The 18,533-nt window shown below is 37.7% G+C and overlaps 1 protein-coding gene across 5 annotated transcripts in view; it reads right to left on the bottom strand.

Moving 5' to 3' along the window:
* Positions 1-9,719: 9,719 nt before the first annotated feature.
* Positions 9,720-18,533, bottom strand: part of LOC139721562 (1-phosphatidylinositol 4,5-bisphosphate phosphodiesterase beta-4-like) — a 193,997-nt gene continuing 185,183 nt past the window's right edge. For all 5 annotated transcript variants that reach the window (XM_071632882.1, XM_071632881.1, XM_071632878.1 and 2 more), the window contains 7 exons: positions 18,201-18,316; positions 16,966-17,041; positions 16,195-16,370; positions 15,502-15,603; positions 14,869-14,926; positions 13,697-13,783; positions 9,720-13,092 (listed from right to left, as the gene is read on the bottom strand). In XM_071632882.1, the coding sequence (XP_071488983.1) occupies positions 13,009-13,092; positions 13,697-13,783; positions 14,869-14,926; positions 15,502-15,603; positions 16,195-16,370; positions 16,966-17,041; positions 18,201-18,316 (699 nt within the window). In that variant the 3' untranslated portion in view covers positions 9,720-13,008. The remainder of the gene's footprint in view (positions 13,093-13,696; positions 13,784-14,868; positions 14,927-15,501; positions 15,604-16,194; positions 16,371-16,965; positions 17,042-18,200; positions 18,317-18,533) is intronic.

Below are 18,533 nucleotides of genomic sequence, written 5' to 3' on the forward strand. Positions count from 1 at the left end.
TCAATTTTCTCTATCATAAAGCAAAAAAAAAAGTTAAATACGCAAGTGCATTTTTCCCCTTATGCATTATATCATGGATATTAGATGATGATTGTTAAGTCCAGGTATGAGTCTATTTTCTATCATAGCCTTTTAAACAATCATGGACCCTAGTAGGGTCCATGGTCACTTCATGCAGTCAGTGCGACAACAGCAGTGACAAAATAATGTACGGCGTGTGCGTAAATTATAGCTTTTGGCTGCAATTTGAAGTCCCCAACTTGCTACGATGATAGGTGCAAGTGAGAACAGTGGAATAAGGCAAAAATCTTATTTTCGATAAAATTGAAAAAAAAATTTCTCAGATACGTCGGTTCATCTTTTCACCGACGAAATTAGCCGTGGCCTTATCAGCTGAATGAAACTAATATGTGTGTGTGCATGTGTGTGTGGGTGTGGAGGGGGGCACTTTGGGGCTACTGTCTGGGGCCCCGTACAGGATAAAATAGCTGGCTTTGGTGTTTTGGATATCTTTGATGGGTACTCCTTCCATTGCAAAAGAAATTAGCCGTGACCCTTTTCAGCTGAATAACACCATATTTGTGGGGCCCTTTGGGGCTACTGTCTGGGGCCCCGTACAGGATAAAATAGCTGGCATTGCTGTTTTCATGATAAGTACACCCAAAGGAACAATATCCACCAACTTTTGTCCGTGACCCCCTTCGGCTGAATAACCCCAGTTTCGGGGCCCCTTTTTGTGGCCCCTAGGCTTACGGTACAGGATGTGACTTGCCAGCAATTCATTTTATTGACCCTTGGCCACATCCTTATATGATGAGACCATCAAAAAGCGGTGTGACCCTTTTCAGCTGAATAAATCTTCTAGGCCCCCGGTCTAAGACGGCGATGAGCTCACGTGCAGTGCGGAACACCATCTCGCACTATAGATTCAAGCATCCATGTAAACACGATACGTCATTAAAATTCTTCATGTAAACACAATCAGTGAGTCACTGTGTGCTGACAAGAAGATTGCTTTTGTTGTTCTTATAAACATTTTTTATCCATCAGAAGTTCTTTTAGGGCATTTCTCACTGGCAATTGGTATTTACCAACATCCTTTAACCCTATACAGTGAAACCCCATTATAACGAATTCGGTTATAACGAGGAACCGCTTATAACGAGGTGATCGCGTCGGTCCCGTTTTCCTTTGCGTGTAAACCTATGGCAGAACGAATCGGTTATAACGAGTTCGGTTATAACGAGATTCCGGTTATAACGAGGACATTTTCGGTACATCATGATAAAGAAAAACATAAGCAATTTGATCGGATATAGCGAGGTTCCATTTCTTAACTTGGCGCTTTCAAACACGCGACAAACGAAACATTGAAAAATGAATTCACGCTATCCATGTCTCTATCCCGTTTTGAAAAGTACAGTTCCTTCCAGGTTTTCTTCTAAAAAAAACACACACACACGCGATAAGACACAGAAATATCTTTCGATGTTCCTACGAAGTTATATAATAAAATCATTCGATTTTCTTTATCAAAAGATACGCGTGCGCGATAGTAGGTAAGACCACACCGCAACGAAAAACATTTCTCGACTTGCCGCTTTCAAACACGCGACAAACGAAACATTGAAAACTGAATTCACGCTATCCATGTCTCTTTCCCGTTTTGAAAAGTACCGTTCCTTCCAGGTTTTCTTGTACCACGCGATAAGACACAGAAATTTCTTCCGATGTGTAAATCATTTACTGAAATCATTCGATTTTCTTTATCGAAAGATACGCGTGCGTGATATTAGGTCAGACCTCACCGCAACGAAAAAAAAAAAAATCGCATTCGAAACTTTTCATGTAGCGACACTCGTTGCCAAAATGGAAAATTGGAATGCGTTTGAAACTCATCATTATCCTTTCCTTTTTTAGTTCCGACTTCCAGTTTTTTTTTTTGTTTTTTTGTTTTTTTGCTGGCTAGTAAATATGAGTGTGTATGATTAAAGCCGAAATAATTAATGAAATCATCGCAATCCCGACGCGTGACAGTAGCGTAAAATACGTGTAGTCGATTAACGCATGTTTATCTACGTAATTGAGTCGGTGTTCAGAAAGAAAAAAAAAACCGCATTGAACAGTTTGAATAGATCTGAGTTTGTTCATTATTATTTAACACTGGATTTCACAATGAAGATTTTTCTTTCTCTCAAAATAGTCCACGAGGTACAGATTTGCGTCAAAAGGATCACAACCTTCCAAATTAAACCCTGTCGCATATTATTTTTTTCAAGAACGGATGTACAGAACGCGAAGAGATTTTCGGAAGAAAATAAAGAACGCATTTTTAATCCCTTCGGGGCCCAACGATCATTATTATATTGTATAGGATTACAGCCGAAATGATTCACGAAATCATCGCATTCCCGCTGACAACAACAGCGTAAAATACTTCACAAGTTATGGTAAACAACGCATGTGTTACTCTATTTGCGCTGGTGTTAAGAAAAACTTAACAAACGCATTTTATACAATCTGATTTTGTTCATTGTCATTTTACACTGTATTTCACAAACGAAAAAAAAAAATATATAATTCATTCAAATTTGTTCAATACAAGAGGAAGAGATAGGTGTAGATATGATCATGCCGAGTAGGCTTTCTTTTCAAGAACATAATGTGCAACTATTATGCGAAGAAATTTTCTGATGAAAAATAAATGAACGCATTTCAACCCTTACTTTTCCCGGCTTTTTTTTTTTAATCAATTCACAAATAATTTCCCTTTATTCTCTCAATTATAATGGTCCATAAATGTGTAATAACAACGCAAAGGATATTCTTAAGTTTGATTGATGGGTATATGAAGTCGTGCTTATGTTTTTTTTTTTTTTTTTTTTTTTTTGAGGCGTACGGTTATAACGAGGTACCGGTTATAACGAGGTAACATCGCCGAGGGGGGGGGGGGGGGGGGGGGTGAGGGGGGTGTCAATTTGACCCTCCCCTTTACATTTCGCAACGCGCGCAGATTTTGCCGCGTCATTTCATGACTTTTTTTTTTCTTTGAAGTCTCTCGCATATTTTTGAGATCAAATTTACGACGTCTAGGTACACCATTGCCTTCAAAATTCTTAAGGTCGCGTCTATTAAAGCTCAGATGCAAATTGGGTGTTGTGATTCAAAGTGCTACAATTTTTGCTGGAACAATACAAAGTTCTGATTCGATGGGAAAAATATTCTGCACGCAAACGAAGAATAACATTAAGGGGAAATACACACAACACACACACACACACACACACACCTATACAAGGGATAACTTCAAGATGTAGCAGCAACACAATATAGGCCTATAACACTGCTATGCAACCATCCATCACTTCTAGACAATCTTGATAATTTGAATTCTTAGTAAGTGTCCCACAAAACTGAACTACACCAGAAAAGTGATCATTCCTCAATCCAAGCACGTTCTCTCTCTTGCCACACCTTCTGGGGACATTTCCTAACCATTATAAGCTTGTTTTCTGACCTCAGTTGTCCAGCTGTACAAACCAAGAACAGCATAATTATATATATATATATATATAATATATATATATATATATATATATATATATATATATATACATACATACATACATACATACATATATATATATATACACACATATATATATATATATATATATATATATATATATATATATATATATATACACAAACACATACACATAAACCCCCTGTCACTGCCAAGCCTCTCTTGATCACTCTCTTCTCTCTGTAGCCCTGTATCTCCTAATTTCTCTCTGTTTATACACATCACATTAGACGTGATAAGATAAAGGTACATCAAAAAATAAACACCGACAAACCACAGCAAACAGACCAGTTATATTTCTCAAGGTTGAATTGTATTCATTTTGTGTTTTTTCTCATTAAATTAGCATTTCTTTGGCCACGAATCTGACCTTTCAGTACAATAGAGAAATTCAAGATGATGACGATGACATCATAATTCATCGCAGTTGAAGAGTATTACCAACAGTCGACTGACAAATCAGTATTAATCGAATAATCATCAACACAATCTTGACTATTCAAGAGCGCCCACTATAGGTCATTCATGATAGTTTTGTAGACGCTAGAATCAAACTCTTGAACACAAATAGGAAGGCAAGTTAAAAAACACGAATTCCACTCATCTTTTATATATATATATTTATACATATATATGTATTTATATATATTCATATTTATATCTAAAAATCAACACTTGTGTCTCTAGTATCTACAAGTATTACATCACAAATATTCAATATTAGTTTCACTGAAAGGGGAAAAATGTACACATACCTAAAGTCCCCCTTTTTTATTCATAACAAAACACAAGATTTTGTCCAATAACTTAGTGTCACTGTGATATATGCAGCCAGACATACCAAATTCACCACACTGAGATAATTCATATCTTCCACGAGAAAGATTAGGTATCATAGAGTAAAAACTAAGAGACAAACAAAAACAATGCTATTTCCTATCAAATTAACAGCACACGTGTCAAATAAAAAAAAAGATGGAAACAGGGATAGGAACTCGTACCAAGAAAGTAATGAAAATCAAAAACAAATGAGCAAATGAGCAAACACAATCCCTTCCCTTTTAAAGATGTAACCAAGTACCTAGGGCAGTTCTATGGCTTGCAGTAGTGACCTCATGGCGACGTACAGATTGACATTTCAGAGCTAAGCACTCATGCCTGTCTACAATTATTGAATACGCACACACACACACTCACACTCACACACATGACGACAAAACAAAGACTTCACACTCTAGTTAGACTAACTTGCAAAGCACTGCACCCAGTGTTTCACACCTGCAGATCCTGAATGTGTAGATACCTATGAGACAGACACACAAAGAGTGATGGTCAAAGGATGAGCCACAAAATCAAAAGATAACCCATACAGCACTCTGTGCGGCTCTCCACAATTACAGAGCTGAAAATGAGAACAGCTGGAATTTGTGCTGGAGCAACAAAAGATGCCTGCTTTCTTAAAATAACCTTACAAGTAATGACAATAAAGAAACCAAAGTTAAGTGCGGTAGATACATGCCTGATTTGTGATGAACGACAATAACCCTGTTGACGCTATTATTACATTGATATTACATACAAGATTTCACTTGTCTCTCTATATGCACAATTTCATTTCAGACTCGGTAATTTCCTGAATGCATTAACACTTTCCAGCATTTACACAGAGGAAAAAAAAAAATCTAAATTAGTAAAAACTGTTTATTTCACTCCAAATTTTGGATGCCTGTTCTGACAAGAAGACTAGATTTCCTTTTTCTTTTGTATGACCATTTTCACATTAACTTAAAATCATTTCATCAGCTGGCAATGAACAGAATCGTGTTGACTTTCCAGACATCAATGAAAGTACATTTCTGTGACAGAGAATACAATAAAAACATTTTCTTGTGATTTTCAAAATTTCATCTGAAATGAATACACATTTGCGAGAGCTTTCTCTGAATTAAGTCAAGATGGCGCAGTGGCACTGATACACGGTGTACCTTCACAATATATCTTACATTAAACTGTACACTGTATGGATGGCATAATGATACAGTAATACACCTTGGCATTCTTATGTCCAAACTTAAGCTCCAAACCCAGTAATGATACAGCTGACATGGGCATATACAACTAAATCACTTCCTACACATCACATCATGTAAATTGTACTGTCAAACCCTCGTTGGGCTTTCCATAAATATATCCTTCTCTTGTGCTTCCTAACCTACATCAAATTTGATCTCTGAACGCATGCTGGTTCTACCCGATACCTTAAAGATGATGTTAACCACATGTCTGACTTCAAACTTGTAACATTATATCATGATGCTAAGAGAAGATTAAAGGCTGCCATAGAAATACCAGCAGTCACCAACTTTCTGCCACTGCCAAGGCAAGATGCACAGTATTACTTTGGCAGTCTTGCAGCTAGGCCCACGGACATGGCTGACCCCTCTCAGGCTCACCGTCCTAACGTCTGACTGACATTGTACAGAAATGTCTCGCCCATGGGACTGAAGGAGTTAATCAGAAAGGAGATACCTCATTTTTTTATGCAAACTGAATATCTTTTTTTTTAATGAGGCAAATGAGAGCTACCATTTCAAAGATCTTTGGTAACCTTCTGACATTAGGGATACAGTATACCTGAAACTCTATTACTCAACTTTGCTCAAACTGCGGCATCAAATATGTTATTGAGTGATAGGAGCAGATACATGTATGTTCCAATGCTATACAGAGTTAACTAGTTGTAATCTGAACTGAGGTGACTACATCACGTCATAAAGTGAGCCCTGGGTCAGAAAATGTATCATCTTTGTATCAATCTGGCTGGGATGGGCTGACTAAACCTCTCATTAAAAATTTAAATTCATGCCACATGTGCAGCATGCTGTATTGTATTATCCTTGGAGCATGTTAGACACTCTGGCGAAGCCGATATTTATGAATGGATTTATCCTGACTTTTGATGGTTCTTTGTTTATTTTTTGACAATGACGAAGTTGAATAAAAGCGAATAAATAAGAAATTCAAATACTTAGATTGCTCATCCCCAAACCCTGATAAATCCAATGATTCATCTATGCGACAACAACAAAAACATATTTTGATAGACCCTGAGATGGATGACCCCACATGACATCATTCATCATCCCGCGTCGTATCACAGGTAATGCTCTTTTCCTCCATTACAACTACTGGTAAGGTGTTCCTTCAACAAAAATAAGAACAGATCCCATCTTCCATGAACATGCCACAGATGACATGCTGAAAAACTGATACTGGTGACTAGAGTTTGCGCAAAATTGTGCTTTAAAAAGAAGAAGAAAGCTTCTTCCTTCATGTCATATTGCACAAACTAAGACCTTGTTGATACACTGTCAAATTTGCTAACAAAAGTAATAAATCATCTAGGTACAATATAGCTTCTAGATATTAAATAATCAAAAATTCAGCTGGTCATTGAGAAAGTTTATCTTGCAATTATTCACATTTCAGAATGTGTAGCCTACAGTCTTACACTAAGTATAAACGAGTATAATATTATGTGCCATCTCAATAAATACAAGAAAGTGATATTACATTTGTCTGTCCATGTACAGGGCATCGTCTTTTTTATCTTTAGAATCCTTAAATGTAAGGTAGAGCCCCATATTGCACATTTGTGCTGGTTTTTAAAGCATTTTCTACGCTTAAAGAAAAACCATACTGTAAACTTCGATATTTTTGCACTGAGCGGCTCAAAAACATATTCACAGATTCTTGAATTCACACTGTGCAATTGTCAACCCATTCAAAACAGGCAAATAAAATTGCCAAGTTAGTTTTGCAGGTTTTAGAATACAAGCGAGCCAAAAGTAATGTGAAATACGCGAAAATTAATGTACTGAGTTTCAGCGTGTCCAGTACACTTGTTCTGACCACACTAAAAACATTGAACATGCCTTAATATCACAAAACACATAATACAAATGGGATAGAAATGGGGGAGTCTGAATAGGATTGTATACTAACATCACTTTGCATTATTATATAATACACACTAAACTAAATACTCTTGATGTATATTACACCATATACGTTTATAAATTAACAATATTACACACAAAATTTCATACATTCTTACTTTTTCAGTATTTAAATAGAAAGAGATATAGAGACCAGAAGGATAGTTACATTTAATGTTGTTATCACAACATGGATGAATCCATATTATATTACACATTAGCCGCCACTTGTCCTTAACTCAAAGCTGGTGTATCATTTATAATACTGACAAAATGTGTATTTAGTAGTACACACAAACTAGAGGAGATACACTGTAATACATTAATTTACAAAATGTAGAATGCACAAAGCTCACATACTTATGTGACAAAAAAGCTCTGGTAACATTTTAAGACATATGAATGTACGATTTCAGTTGTATGTTGAATACTATCTATTCTGTATTTCCCCTCATTAGATTCGCCAAGGCGAAAAAAGGAAATCATGCCTGAATAAACAATTGGGGACCACCATGTAGAATTACATTGTAATCCACACACGACAAAGTTTTCTATTTTGTAATTGCCTTGAGGTACTGGACGTTTGACACTTAACCCTGCATGAATGTACATTGCTGCGCTTCATCATTCAGAACAGTCAAATGTTTAATCCTCCTACTCCTGCTGCCTAAAACATGCCATTGACATTGTGTGTACACAAGCTGTCAGTGGGTATGAGAGTATTAACGAGGTGTTGGTGGTTGAAGTTGAAATAATAACATGCTTAACCTAATCTCGCTCATGCGGTATCTGTGGCATCACAAACCACGCATGCAATTTGTGTTTGCACACGATTGGTTCAATATGAGGCCCTGTTTGGAGCCATCTGCTGAAGAAACCAGCGCCAATACTTGAATGAGAATTCATATTTTCTTCACTTTGTAATCATGTTATAATCAATCACAAAGGGTGAAAAATTCTCTAACCGTCTGGATGGATTTGTTTTAAAAGCAACGGCATGAATGAACTGAATTGTAACAATGCCATTACATCACTAAGCCTTTCCTTGGAAACAGACACTGTAAAGGGCATTGTAATTAATCTGTCTACCAGTATATCCTTTCCTATTCCTGGCTTTTACTTTTTGGAGAAAAGGGAGGATATAATGTTATATTCATCGTGGTAAAAATAGTTCTGTACTGGCCTGCCAGTCATAGAATATCGAGAGATATATTACATCCACATTAAGGGAGACACAATTCACTGACACACATGGAAAAAGGCTGTAATCTGGATACATTAAAGTTGGCCTCATTTACCACTAATTTTACATGTCTGTACATCAAAACAAGCAAGCTTTTAGTGTTAGAAGCATCAACCACTCCATACATACACTACTCTTAGCCATGGCAAATGGCGTGAAAGGGACAAAACTATGCTAAAGCGATTCGGAATGTTAAAGTGACTTTAGGTCATCTTGCTGTATGCTGCAGGGCTTGAAGCTAACATTTAGATTTTGTCACCGCCAAAAATAATAAAAAGAAAACGAGAAAAGATACTTTTAAAAGAAGAAAAAAAAATCTCAGAGAAAAAAAAACCCATAGAAAGATAGCAAACTTTACTAACTACAATTTTCTTACATTGCCATGTAGCTAAAGACAATAACAAGGTACCAACTGTGGAGATTTCATAAAGTAAACACACCAAACACATGACTTTACTGGAACATTTCTCATTGCACAAAAACTCAACACCCTTGTAGCTGCAGATGAGATATCTATACACGCCACATCCACAATTCTATTAACATATTAACATCACTTCATCATGTGAGCAGAAAGCTAAAATAAAGTCCAACTACTTACATAAACATACATAAAACCTGTTTAGTCACGGCCCATTCTCTTATACACCAGAAAATATTGCATGTCATCATTAAACAGTTAAACAGCTATGAAGATTACAAGCCTCGATAAACGTGCACTTGCAATCACAACCAGAACACTCATCATGTAGTAAGTGGACAGTCCCACTATCACAAAATCTGCAGTGTCGTTATGACAACCAGGGCTCAGAAAAGATGGAGCTTCCCTGTCAGATTCAAACCACAGGCAATGGATTGCTATTCACACTGAAAGTCCAAACTGAATGTGACATCATTAAGTTTTGTGCTTTGGGGGCTCACATAATTTACGGGCTGGCTCAAGGTTTTATGCAGACATGGCAATTTGTTTGCTTGTTTCTGTTTATCTTACAATAAATAATGGCATTACTTACATTCAGCTTTCATAGCCACAGAAGGTACTATAAACATAGCAAAGAAAGTTAACAGGAGAAGAGATTTTCTCTCCCACTCACAGCTCTCTACGAAAACAAGAACTTTCAAGAATTCAAAAACTTCTAATGAAACTGAGAATGCATGACAAGGCTTTTTCAACCTACATCAGCACCAAGTTATGAGCAGGAGATGCAACAGGAATAATAAGAGGGCAAATCCTTGTATGAACTTCCAAATCTCTACATTCATTATTTCAAATTAATCAACTGCTTTGATTAAAACACTCTTAACTTCCCCATTACTTATCTCCTTTGAATTTCCTCCACCAAACCTGATGGTACAACACTAATGCTGAAGATACATGTTCATATTTTTTCTGCTTTTACGGCAATTTGCATTACCAATAATATCACAGTACATTGATTTCATAATCCTGAATTCATAAAATGTACATTGCAGCAACTTCTTCAATAGCGTGCCAACGATCGAGTAAGGTAAAGTATACAGTTACAAGTTTCAGCTCAAGAAATGATGGCAGCATTTTTGTTTGTTGTGAATGCTGTAAGCACAACCATCTATTATGATGGAAAAAAAATACATTAAAAGAGTTTCACTTCTAACCAAGACAATCGACCCGACATGACTGTTTATCATTTTTATTGGTTTGTTCTCACTATTCAAGTATGCAGATAGGAAGTATGAACCGAACATGTGGAACATAAAGCAAAAGGCTTAACCTTACACTCCTGCCCCAACACAAATTACTGCTTTTCTACTCATGGCAGGGTGCTCAACGGGTTATTGCATGTTTACAAACTTTACCATAGATAACTCATGTTTGACTTCATAGCAAAAATATCTTTTCGAGTGTATCCCATGCAGTGAGGAAAAGGAGTGAGCCTTGTTCTATTGAAAGTATTGCCTTTGTAACGTGGAAAGGAAGGAAAGGTGAGGCCAGCCGTATTGCTTGAAGAAATAGAACTGTCTTGCCACTCATGCAACTCTATCAAGCTTTCGCAGAGTGCCAGCTGACATATCTGTGCAGTGTTTGTCCCTTTTCCCTGTCATGGCCTTGTGGAGTGTTTTCTGTGTATTTTTAGAAGACAACAAGGACACCAAAAATGGGCAAATATCTAAGATGTGAAGACTATGGTATCTAAAGGAGGTCTTTGCCATATATCTAAAGGCAAGAAGCCTTGTATGGCAGCAGATGTATGCGTCAACATTTCTGAAATAATTTACAAAGCTGAACATATGAATCCATGTAGACGTCACAGAGTTCCAATATAAACTGTTTTACAAAAACAATCATCTTCGCTGAAAACTATGATACATGTCATGAGGCAGGGAAACCTAGCATTCAATCACAGAGGAAGAAAACGGTTGGAGGGGCTATGTACATATTTCCAGTTTTGACACCTGAAAAATTACAACTGACATACTCGTACATGCAAATTCCACTCGCAGAGTTAAGTGATTGTGGCAATAGAAACTTTATACACACTTGATATACATGTAATATACATTGTAGAGAAAAGAACTGCTGCCGATGGCACAGCATTTTTACTGTCATAGTCTGTTCGAAACTTTTCAGTATAAAAATGTCTAGTACTAGCTGAGGATCAAGTCCCGTCTGTACAGTCACGATAACAGTGATCACTGGCCTTCTAGTGCAGTCTGTCTGGCGTGGTGTGAGGACCAAAAAGAATGTTTGCTTATCTTTCAATCCATCAAATATCTACATGTAAAAAAAAGGAAATTCTGAAGCTACTTTTGTGTTGAGAAGTGATGCCATTTCAGTAAAAGAGTCCTTCACTCCCCACTAGAGCAACCTGTACTTTTGTGCTGTCAAACAAAAATGAAATAGCACTCCCAACTCACGATGTCATCGCATATCTTGAAAAGTGAAATTGTTTCATTTTCTTTCTATTTGATAGTACAGAACAAAGGAGGCATGCATTCAGTTCCAGATGTTACAGGACATAGAGAAAAGCCCCAGACTTTGAGTGAAGCAGGAAAAAGTCAACTTGGTTTCATCATTGGGATTACAGCGGCATAATTCACTTCCTTATCAGGAGTCACTTGTCTTTGTGCGATGCAGTGCACTCCTTTGGAGAAAGTCCAGAGCTATGAAAGTAGCCAGATCCATCATGGGGCGGCTCCTTCTAAGATCCCCTCTGAACTCCTGCTGATGACTGTCCATGCACGAGTGACATCTCCCTGCAAAGCAGGTCCCCACCAACCTTGATTCTGCAAGATTGGAACCTATGCCTTGATACTGTTTAGAAGTGGTATCCAAATCGAGTGATCGATATATCCACATGTGTGGGAAAAGTTCATGGACACTACAGAGTCCTAGAATGATGCATCATGAGATTGATAATCACCATGGCAACACTGTGTGAATCAAGTATTTGTTCCCATTTTCCTGGTCCTTCATCATCTTCAAACAAACTGCCTCTTATCAAAATCCCTGATATTACTCTGAAATTCCATCTATTTGTGGTCCTTTCCTGCTTTACGGTATTCCTTTATGAATTTGGAATGATAAAAATTTTATGAATTGATTCATGACTTTTGTGCAAAAAAATCAACTCGTTCTCTCTATCACACTCCACAATAGGAACTTAAAGTGGTCCTCTCACACCAAGCTTTGGGTAAATTGCTGAATACAGCCTGAAGCTGCTTAAAGGTATGGCAACACCATCATGTCAGCCAGGCAAACCTTAACTCATTTTCATATACTACTGATTTACAGCTATACAATATGCCCAGACTTCACTGAGTGCTACACAAAGGAGATTGATGTCACCTTAGCCCGTCATTGCTGTGCAGTCATTTGAACATGTGATAGAAAGTGTGCTGGCCGTGTAGTGTGATATCAGCTGAAAAAAGAAAGCTGCAGGGCTACGGCAGCTTGAGATACACAACTGGTTGGCAAAAAAATATAAGAGATCTTTGCATCAAAGTTTTTTTTTCTTTTTTTTCAAGCAGTAGTGTTGAAAAAGTCCAGTTTAACCTTGCTACCCATGTTACAGGAGTGGTCTCCTGCAGTGCTAAGATTCTGTAAAGCTGAAACTCCTGTCCTAGGAGATGAGACGGCTGCTGTGAGCGAAACATGCTTGGCAGTGACTGCAGGCAGAGAGGCCAAGGTAAGGTGTGCGGGGTCAGACGGTTGATGCGTCCGGTAGCGGAGGAAGGCGGACTTTGTTGGCCGCTCCGTCGAGGACAACTTTCTCCTCTTCCATCATCTGATACAAAGGAGAGAGAAAGATAAAGATAGAGAAACAGAGAATGAGAGAGGGAGAGAGATAGAGAAATAAACACACAGTGATTGAGTAAGATATAGAGAATATGAGGTGGTTTTGTACTGGTTTGCACTGCAGCTTGTATTATAGTACATCAGCACTGTAACAAGAGCAGAGTGACACCCAAAAGAAATTGTCAGCACAATACATACAACAATGACCCCTCAGTGCAAACCCTAGAGTTGTTGGGCAATACAAGGTTACCACTGCATATGATGACTTTTCATGCCAAGCAAATTGAAGATGAACTCTAAAATGCATTAATTTAACAGACTGTGTCCATACAAAATAAAAAGAAAAAAAAGTACTTTGGAGTTTCTTTTGGGGAATGTCGTAGCTGTCATGACAGAGGATAAACTGCCATCTTCTATAACAGTGCAGTTTTGCTGAGCAGTCACGAACCTAATTTTACTTGATATCCTCTCACAAAATCAAGCTACAACGCCTAGAAAACTCAGTGAATGACACACAGAAAAGAGAGATCACTTCATACTTTGGAGTAACTCCAAAGAAGTTTTAAAGGAGGTTTCAACTCGCATATGCCTACCTTTTCAACTTCTTTGCGTAGTTTCTCAATCTGTTTGCTGTGAACCTGCTGGACTTCTTCCTTCTCTTTGTCTTGCTTCATCATCAGCTGCACTCAGAGAGAGAAGGAGAGAGTAGAGAGAAAGAAAAAGGAGAGAGAATGTCATTGGTAATCAAATATCCACCTTGTGAAAAGATGGGAAATTTCAGACAGAAAACAAAACCTCAAGATTGCATTGAATGTACAGAAATATGCCTACAAGATTCAAAATTTTGAGGGATTATCTACCATTTGATGGGATGAGGTGATTGACTTTATCTTAATCTCAAAAGAATCTAAAAGAGCAGGAAAAAATACTGTATTTACATATCAATATACATTTATCCACATGAGAAAACATGTATGAAAAGCTCCATATCATAATCAAAATACGATTTCTTCCATGGATGGAAAGGCTATTCCTTTTCATGTAGCAAAAGGAAAACAGATGTGGAACATAGAATGACCACAAAAATGCAGCTCTGAAGTTTGCTAATTCATCTGGTGAGAAGTAGCCATGAGCAGTAGACTCTGTGTATCCTTTTTTAATATTCAAGGTTTTCACAAAATGCCATTGGGTTATGTTTAACGTTTTTCTGTCAACTGACCGAAACTAACTCTTCGTGTGCCATGGTGGAAACCCCCTGTGTGCCACATTATTCTGAGACACCAACGCAGTTATGCTTTGAGAAAACATTCTGCTTTTTAGATCTATGTAGCTTTTATACATTTCTGTTAAAACCTGGATATGTAGTGAGCAAAGTTGTAGAAAAATGTCAAGTCTTGCTTTGACGTAAATTGTATGACAAATCTACGATTTTTTTTTTTTTTTTTAATGACCAGTAGCTACACTACTGTAAATGCATGGCTTTTGCATTAAAAACAGTGACAGAAACTTAGAATTTGCACGCAAATCCAGTAGGGAACACTGCTTGCTGGTCAATCATTGCAAAAAAATGCAAGCTCTATGTGGGAGGAACAAAATCGCGACAAACGCTTTCATTGTACTGTGGCATTTGGCGATTTATGGATCGGTTTGGGCGGGTTTGTGCGTTTGAGCAGAATATGCGAAGTTGGCACGCCGCCGACTGAGTCGGGCGTGCGAACACGGCACATAAAGATCTAAACAAGGTTTCTCTGTTATTCACACTCACCCTCTTCCTCTCCTCCAGAAATTTCTTTGTATTATTACTTTGAAGTTCTCGTACCCTCCTGCAACAAAAGAATGGAGAGAAAAAACTCACTTGTTGTTATACCACAACAAGATGTTTATTCATCATGGTACAGAGAGGCATATTGCTATAAATGCCCAACAGGATTTGATCTGAATGCATGATAATAAAACAGGGTCAATCCAAACACTGAACTCCTCAACTAGTTGCAATATCAATTTTGACAGTATTGAAATTATACAATCACATATCCCAATACTGACATTAAGGTCAAACCTGCAGTTTGAGCATATAAATCGATATATGCATCAACTTCTGTGAGTTATGCAAGGTTTGCTATCATAATTGTTTACAACTATATTAATCATAAAGCAACTCCGTTGGTGGAAGTTAAATAGCACATAACCATGAACATACCAATCATCTGTGACTGATTTCTTGGAAGAATAACAAGTGTTAATGATCTCTCTAAGAAAAGAGAACTGTAATTCTGGAGAACGATTTGTTTTCTTTGTGCAGTTTTCTTTGATTTGCTTGATTGTTCATTTTTAAATGTGTGACTTCTAGTGGACGCTCTAGGAGAATGCTACCTGTGAATGAGGCAAAGATTCTTACCTGTCTCTTTCAGCTTTGTTCTTGACACTCTTGTCATGACTGACAGCTTTTGTTGACTCCATCGAGTCTTTGGCCTGATTGGACTTCAGTTCCTTCATTTCCCTGAGTCCAGACAAAAGCCAAAGATCATTAGTTCATGTATTCATGATCATTGCAGGGGAAATATTTTATCAAATGCGTGTTGGCGCACTGAATTTGAAACAATACATTGCGAGGAGAGATTATTTTTTCCCTCATTTAAATCATAATCTCAAAATTCCACTGTGACGTTGCTCAAGTGTTGTATCATTTTGTATTCCAATCAGAAAATCTTCTGTCATCTTATGATCTCAACAAAGCATGTTCTAAGTAATAAGGCACTCATTCTTTACAGACAGATACAGTATGTGCATTAATGATCTCCCCATCTCCTTCTGATCTCACCACGGCAACCCTGCCTCATCCTCATCACACTGACATCTTCACCATCTCGACAGCAGCCTTGCATGGAGTGATGTCATTGACGACAAACCACACAAAATAAAAGAAAAGAAGAAGAACTGCCACTCTACTCCAAGAGTAGATGGCGCAAAAAAAGAACAGCTATCACTTTATGTCTCAGGTATGGACATTGAAGCCTGGACATTATCACTCAGGCAACTGATGAGTGGTCTTTTTATTCTTTTCCTCTCTTGTCTCCCCTGGATTCCTCACCTCTCGTGGCGTCCAGCCAAGAGCTGGATCTGGTCTTCTTGGGTGCTGACCATGAGTTTCTTGAGGAGGTCACAGCGCTGATGGATGTGGTTCTCCTTCATGTTCACCTCCTCCATCTGTTGGCGGTGCACCATCTCAGCAAACTCTTTGCTTTGGTCTGCCACCACTTCCTTCACCTGTAATATTGCAACAGCGATGGGGGGAGGTGTCGTTTGTGACCATCATCAGCTAAAGTCGTTGGCTCTATAGACAAAATCAGCTCCCGTCTCCAGCCATTAAGATGCCCCACCCCTCAATTTGGTGGTGAAGTAGACACCTTGTAAAAATTTGAACACTAGGATGTTCTTGAGCACTTCTGGCCATTTATCTTTAAGTTTTGAAACAGTGTGTTGTTGGAAGCTATAACTATGCCCTTCTCCATTGCCTCCACTTTGGACAAACTGGAAAATACATACTATACAATATACTAGATTGAACAGAACTCTTCACAAATACACATAAATCAAACATCACACATACATGTACTTATAATCCAAAACAAAGTGCTGCACTGAACACAGTATGAAATAGTGAATGCAATTCAAAGGCTTAAACATTATGTCTTCAAAAAACGTAAGGCAATTCTGAACTGCAGTTGATGTGACTGGCCATCATTCCGACATTGTGCCGTGCAATACACCAAAAAATTATAGTCCATACTCACAGAAATCAAATGTTTGGCAACCCACAAGCAAATGAAAACAAAAGAAAAGAAAGCGTTTTAACTCTCACCCTTGCCTTATGATCGTTCACTAACGACTGGACATGGCACTCCGTTTCTATCTTGAGGTCGCTACAGTTGCTCTCTCTGCATCAAGAATGGAAACAGAAAATTGTGACAAATTTGCATACATTTCTTTATAAAACAAAATTACTTCAATCATCAAAAATATGCGCTGATCCTACAATATTCTCTCTGCAAAACTAGAGCTCTAGTTCATAATTTTGAATGTGTCCATATTTCAATTACATATTGCCACATACAGCTAATATTGTTCAAAGCTGAAAATGAAGTGGTTGTTATAAAGGATTGGAATGAGAAAAAAAATGACATCAATATTGTCTGAAGAATATCAATGAAACATTGAGCTAAAACTTGCTATCTTTAATGGTGTAAAACTCAGTGCAAAGTTATCATCAACAATGTAAATTCCCATAATATGGATTGCAACCTATCACATTAAAGATATTCAGCACCCAAACTAGAATACACTACCCATCAAACTAAAGATATGGCATCACTAACACAACTCCTGATCAAAGCTACACGTATAAACACATCTTTTCAACTGGATATTGATAGCATGAAACATAAGATATATCAAGAACTCTTGTGGTGCAGTAGAATGCATCTGTACAGCTTGTGCACTTCAGAAATCATGTTATCATTATCAAATCACTGCTGTTATTTGGTATATGTAGCCAATGCTCCAGTAGCACGATTGTACTGTTATAAGCCAGCATCCCAATTGACAGGTGGATTGCATCACTGGTATCAGATGCCTGGAATGAAAGCTGACCTGTTTGCATCTATGGCATCAGATAGACTGGAATGAAAGTTTACCCCTTTGCATCAATGGTATCAGATAAAATGGAACGAAAGTTTACCCCTATGCATCAATGGTATCAGAAAGACTGGAATGAAAGTTTACCTCTTTGCATCAATGGTATCAGATAGATTGGAATGAAAGTTTACCCCTTTGCATCATAAATGGTATCAGATACATTGGAATGAAAGTTTACCTCTTTGCATCAATGGTATCAAATAGATTGGAATGAAACTTTACCTCTTTGCATCAATGGTATCAGATAGATTGGAATGAAACTTTACCCCTTTGCATCAATGGTATCAGATGAATCAAAATAAAAGTACACCCCTGGCATCAATGCCATGAAATCTAATCATCAATGGGATGAAAGTTAACCCATTGCAACAATGGTATCAGATGAATCAAAGTAAAAATTACCCCTTCTTTTTGATGGCCTTCTCCAGACTCTTCTCCCGTGTCAGCTTCTCCCTGTCATGACAGGCTTCCATCTTATTCACAGTGGAGTAGTGTGTCTTCTGCAAAGTAGCTCTTTCCTGTGGTCACCATGGCAAATAAGCAAATATAGGTTTTCCTAGTCAATTTCATACTTTTGTCATTCAAATTCATATTCCAAGCATTCAATTTCATGCATTCTATTCCACGCTCGCAGCACTGAATCAGCTTTCAAATTCCCAATCTGGTCATTCTAATTCGCTATCCAAATATTTAATAGTTAATTAGCGTCATTCAAATTCCAGATACAAGCATGCA

Source organism: Diadema antillarum, unplaced genomic scaffold, assembly GCF_040938485.1.
Source record: "Diadema antillarum isolate AM-2024a unplaced genomic scaffold, OU_Dant_1.0 scf00000145, whole genome shotgun sequence".
Taxonomy (NCBI): domain Eukaryota; kingdom Metazoa; phylum Echinodermata; class Echinoidea; order Diadematoida; family Diadematidae; genus Diadema; species Diadema antillarum.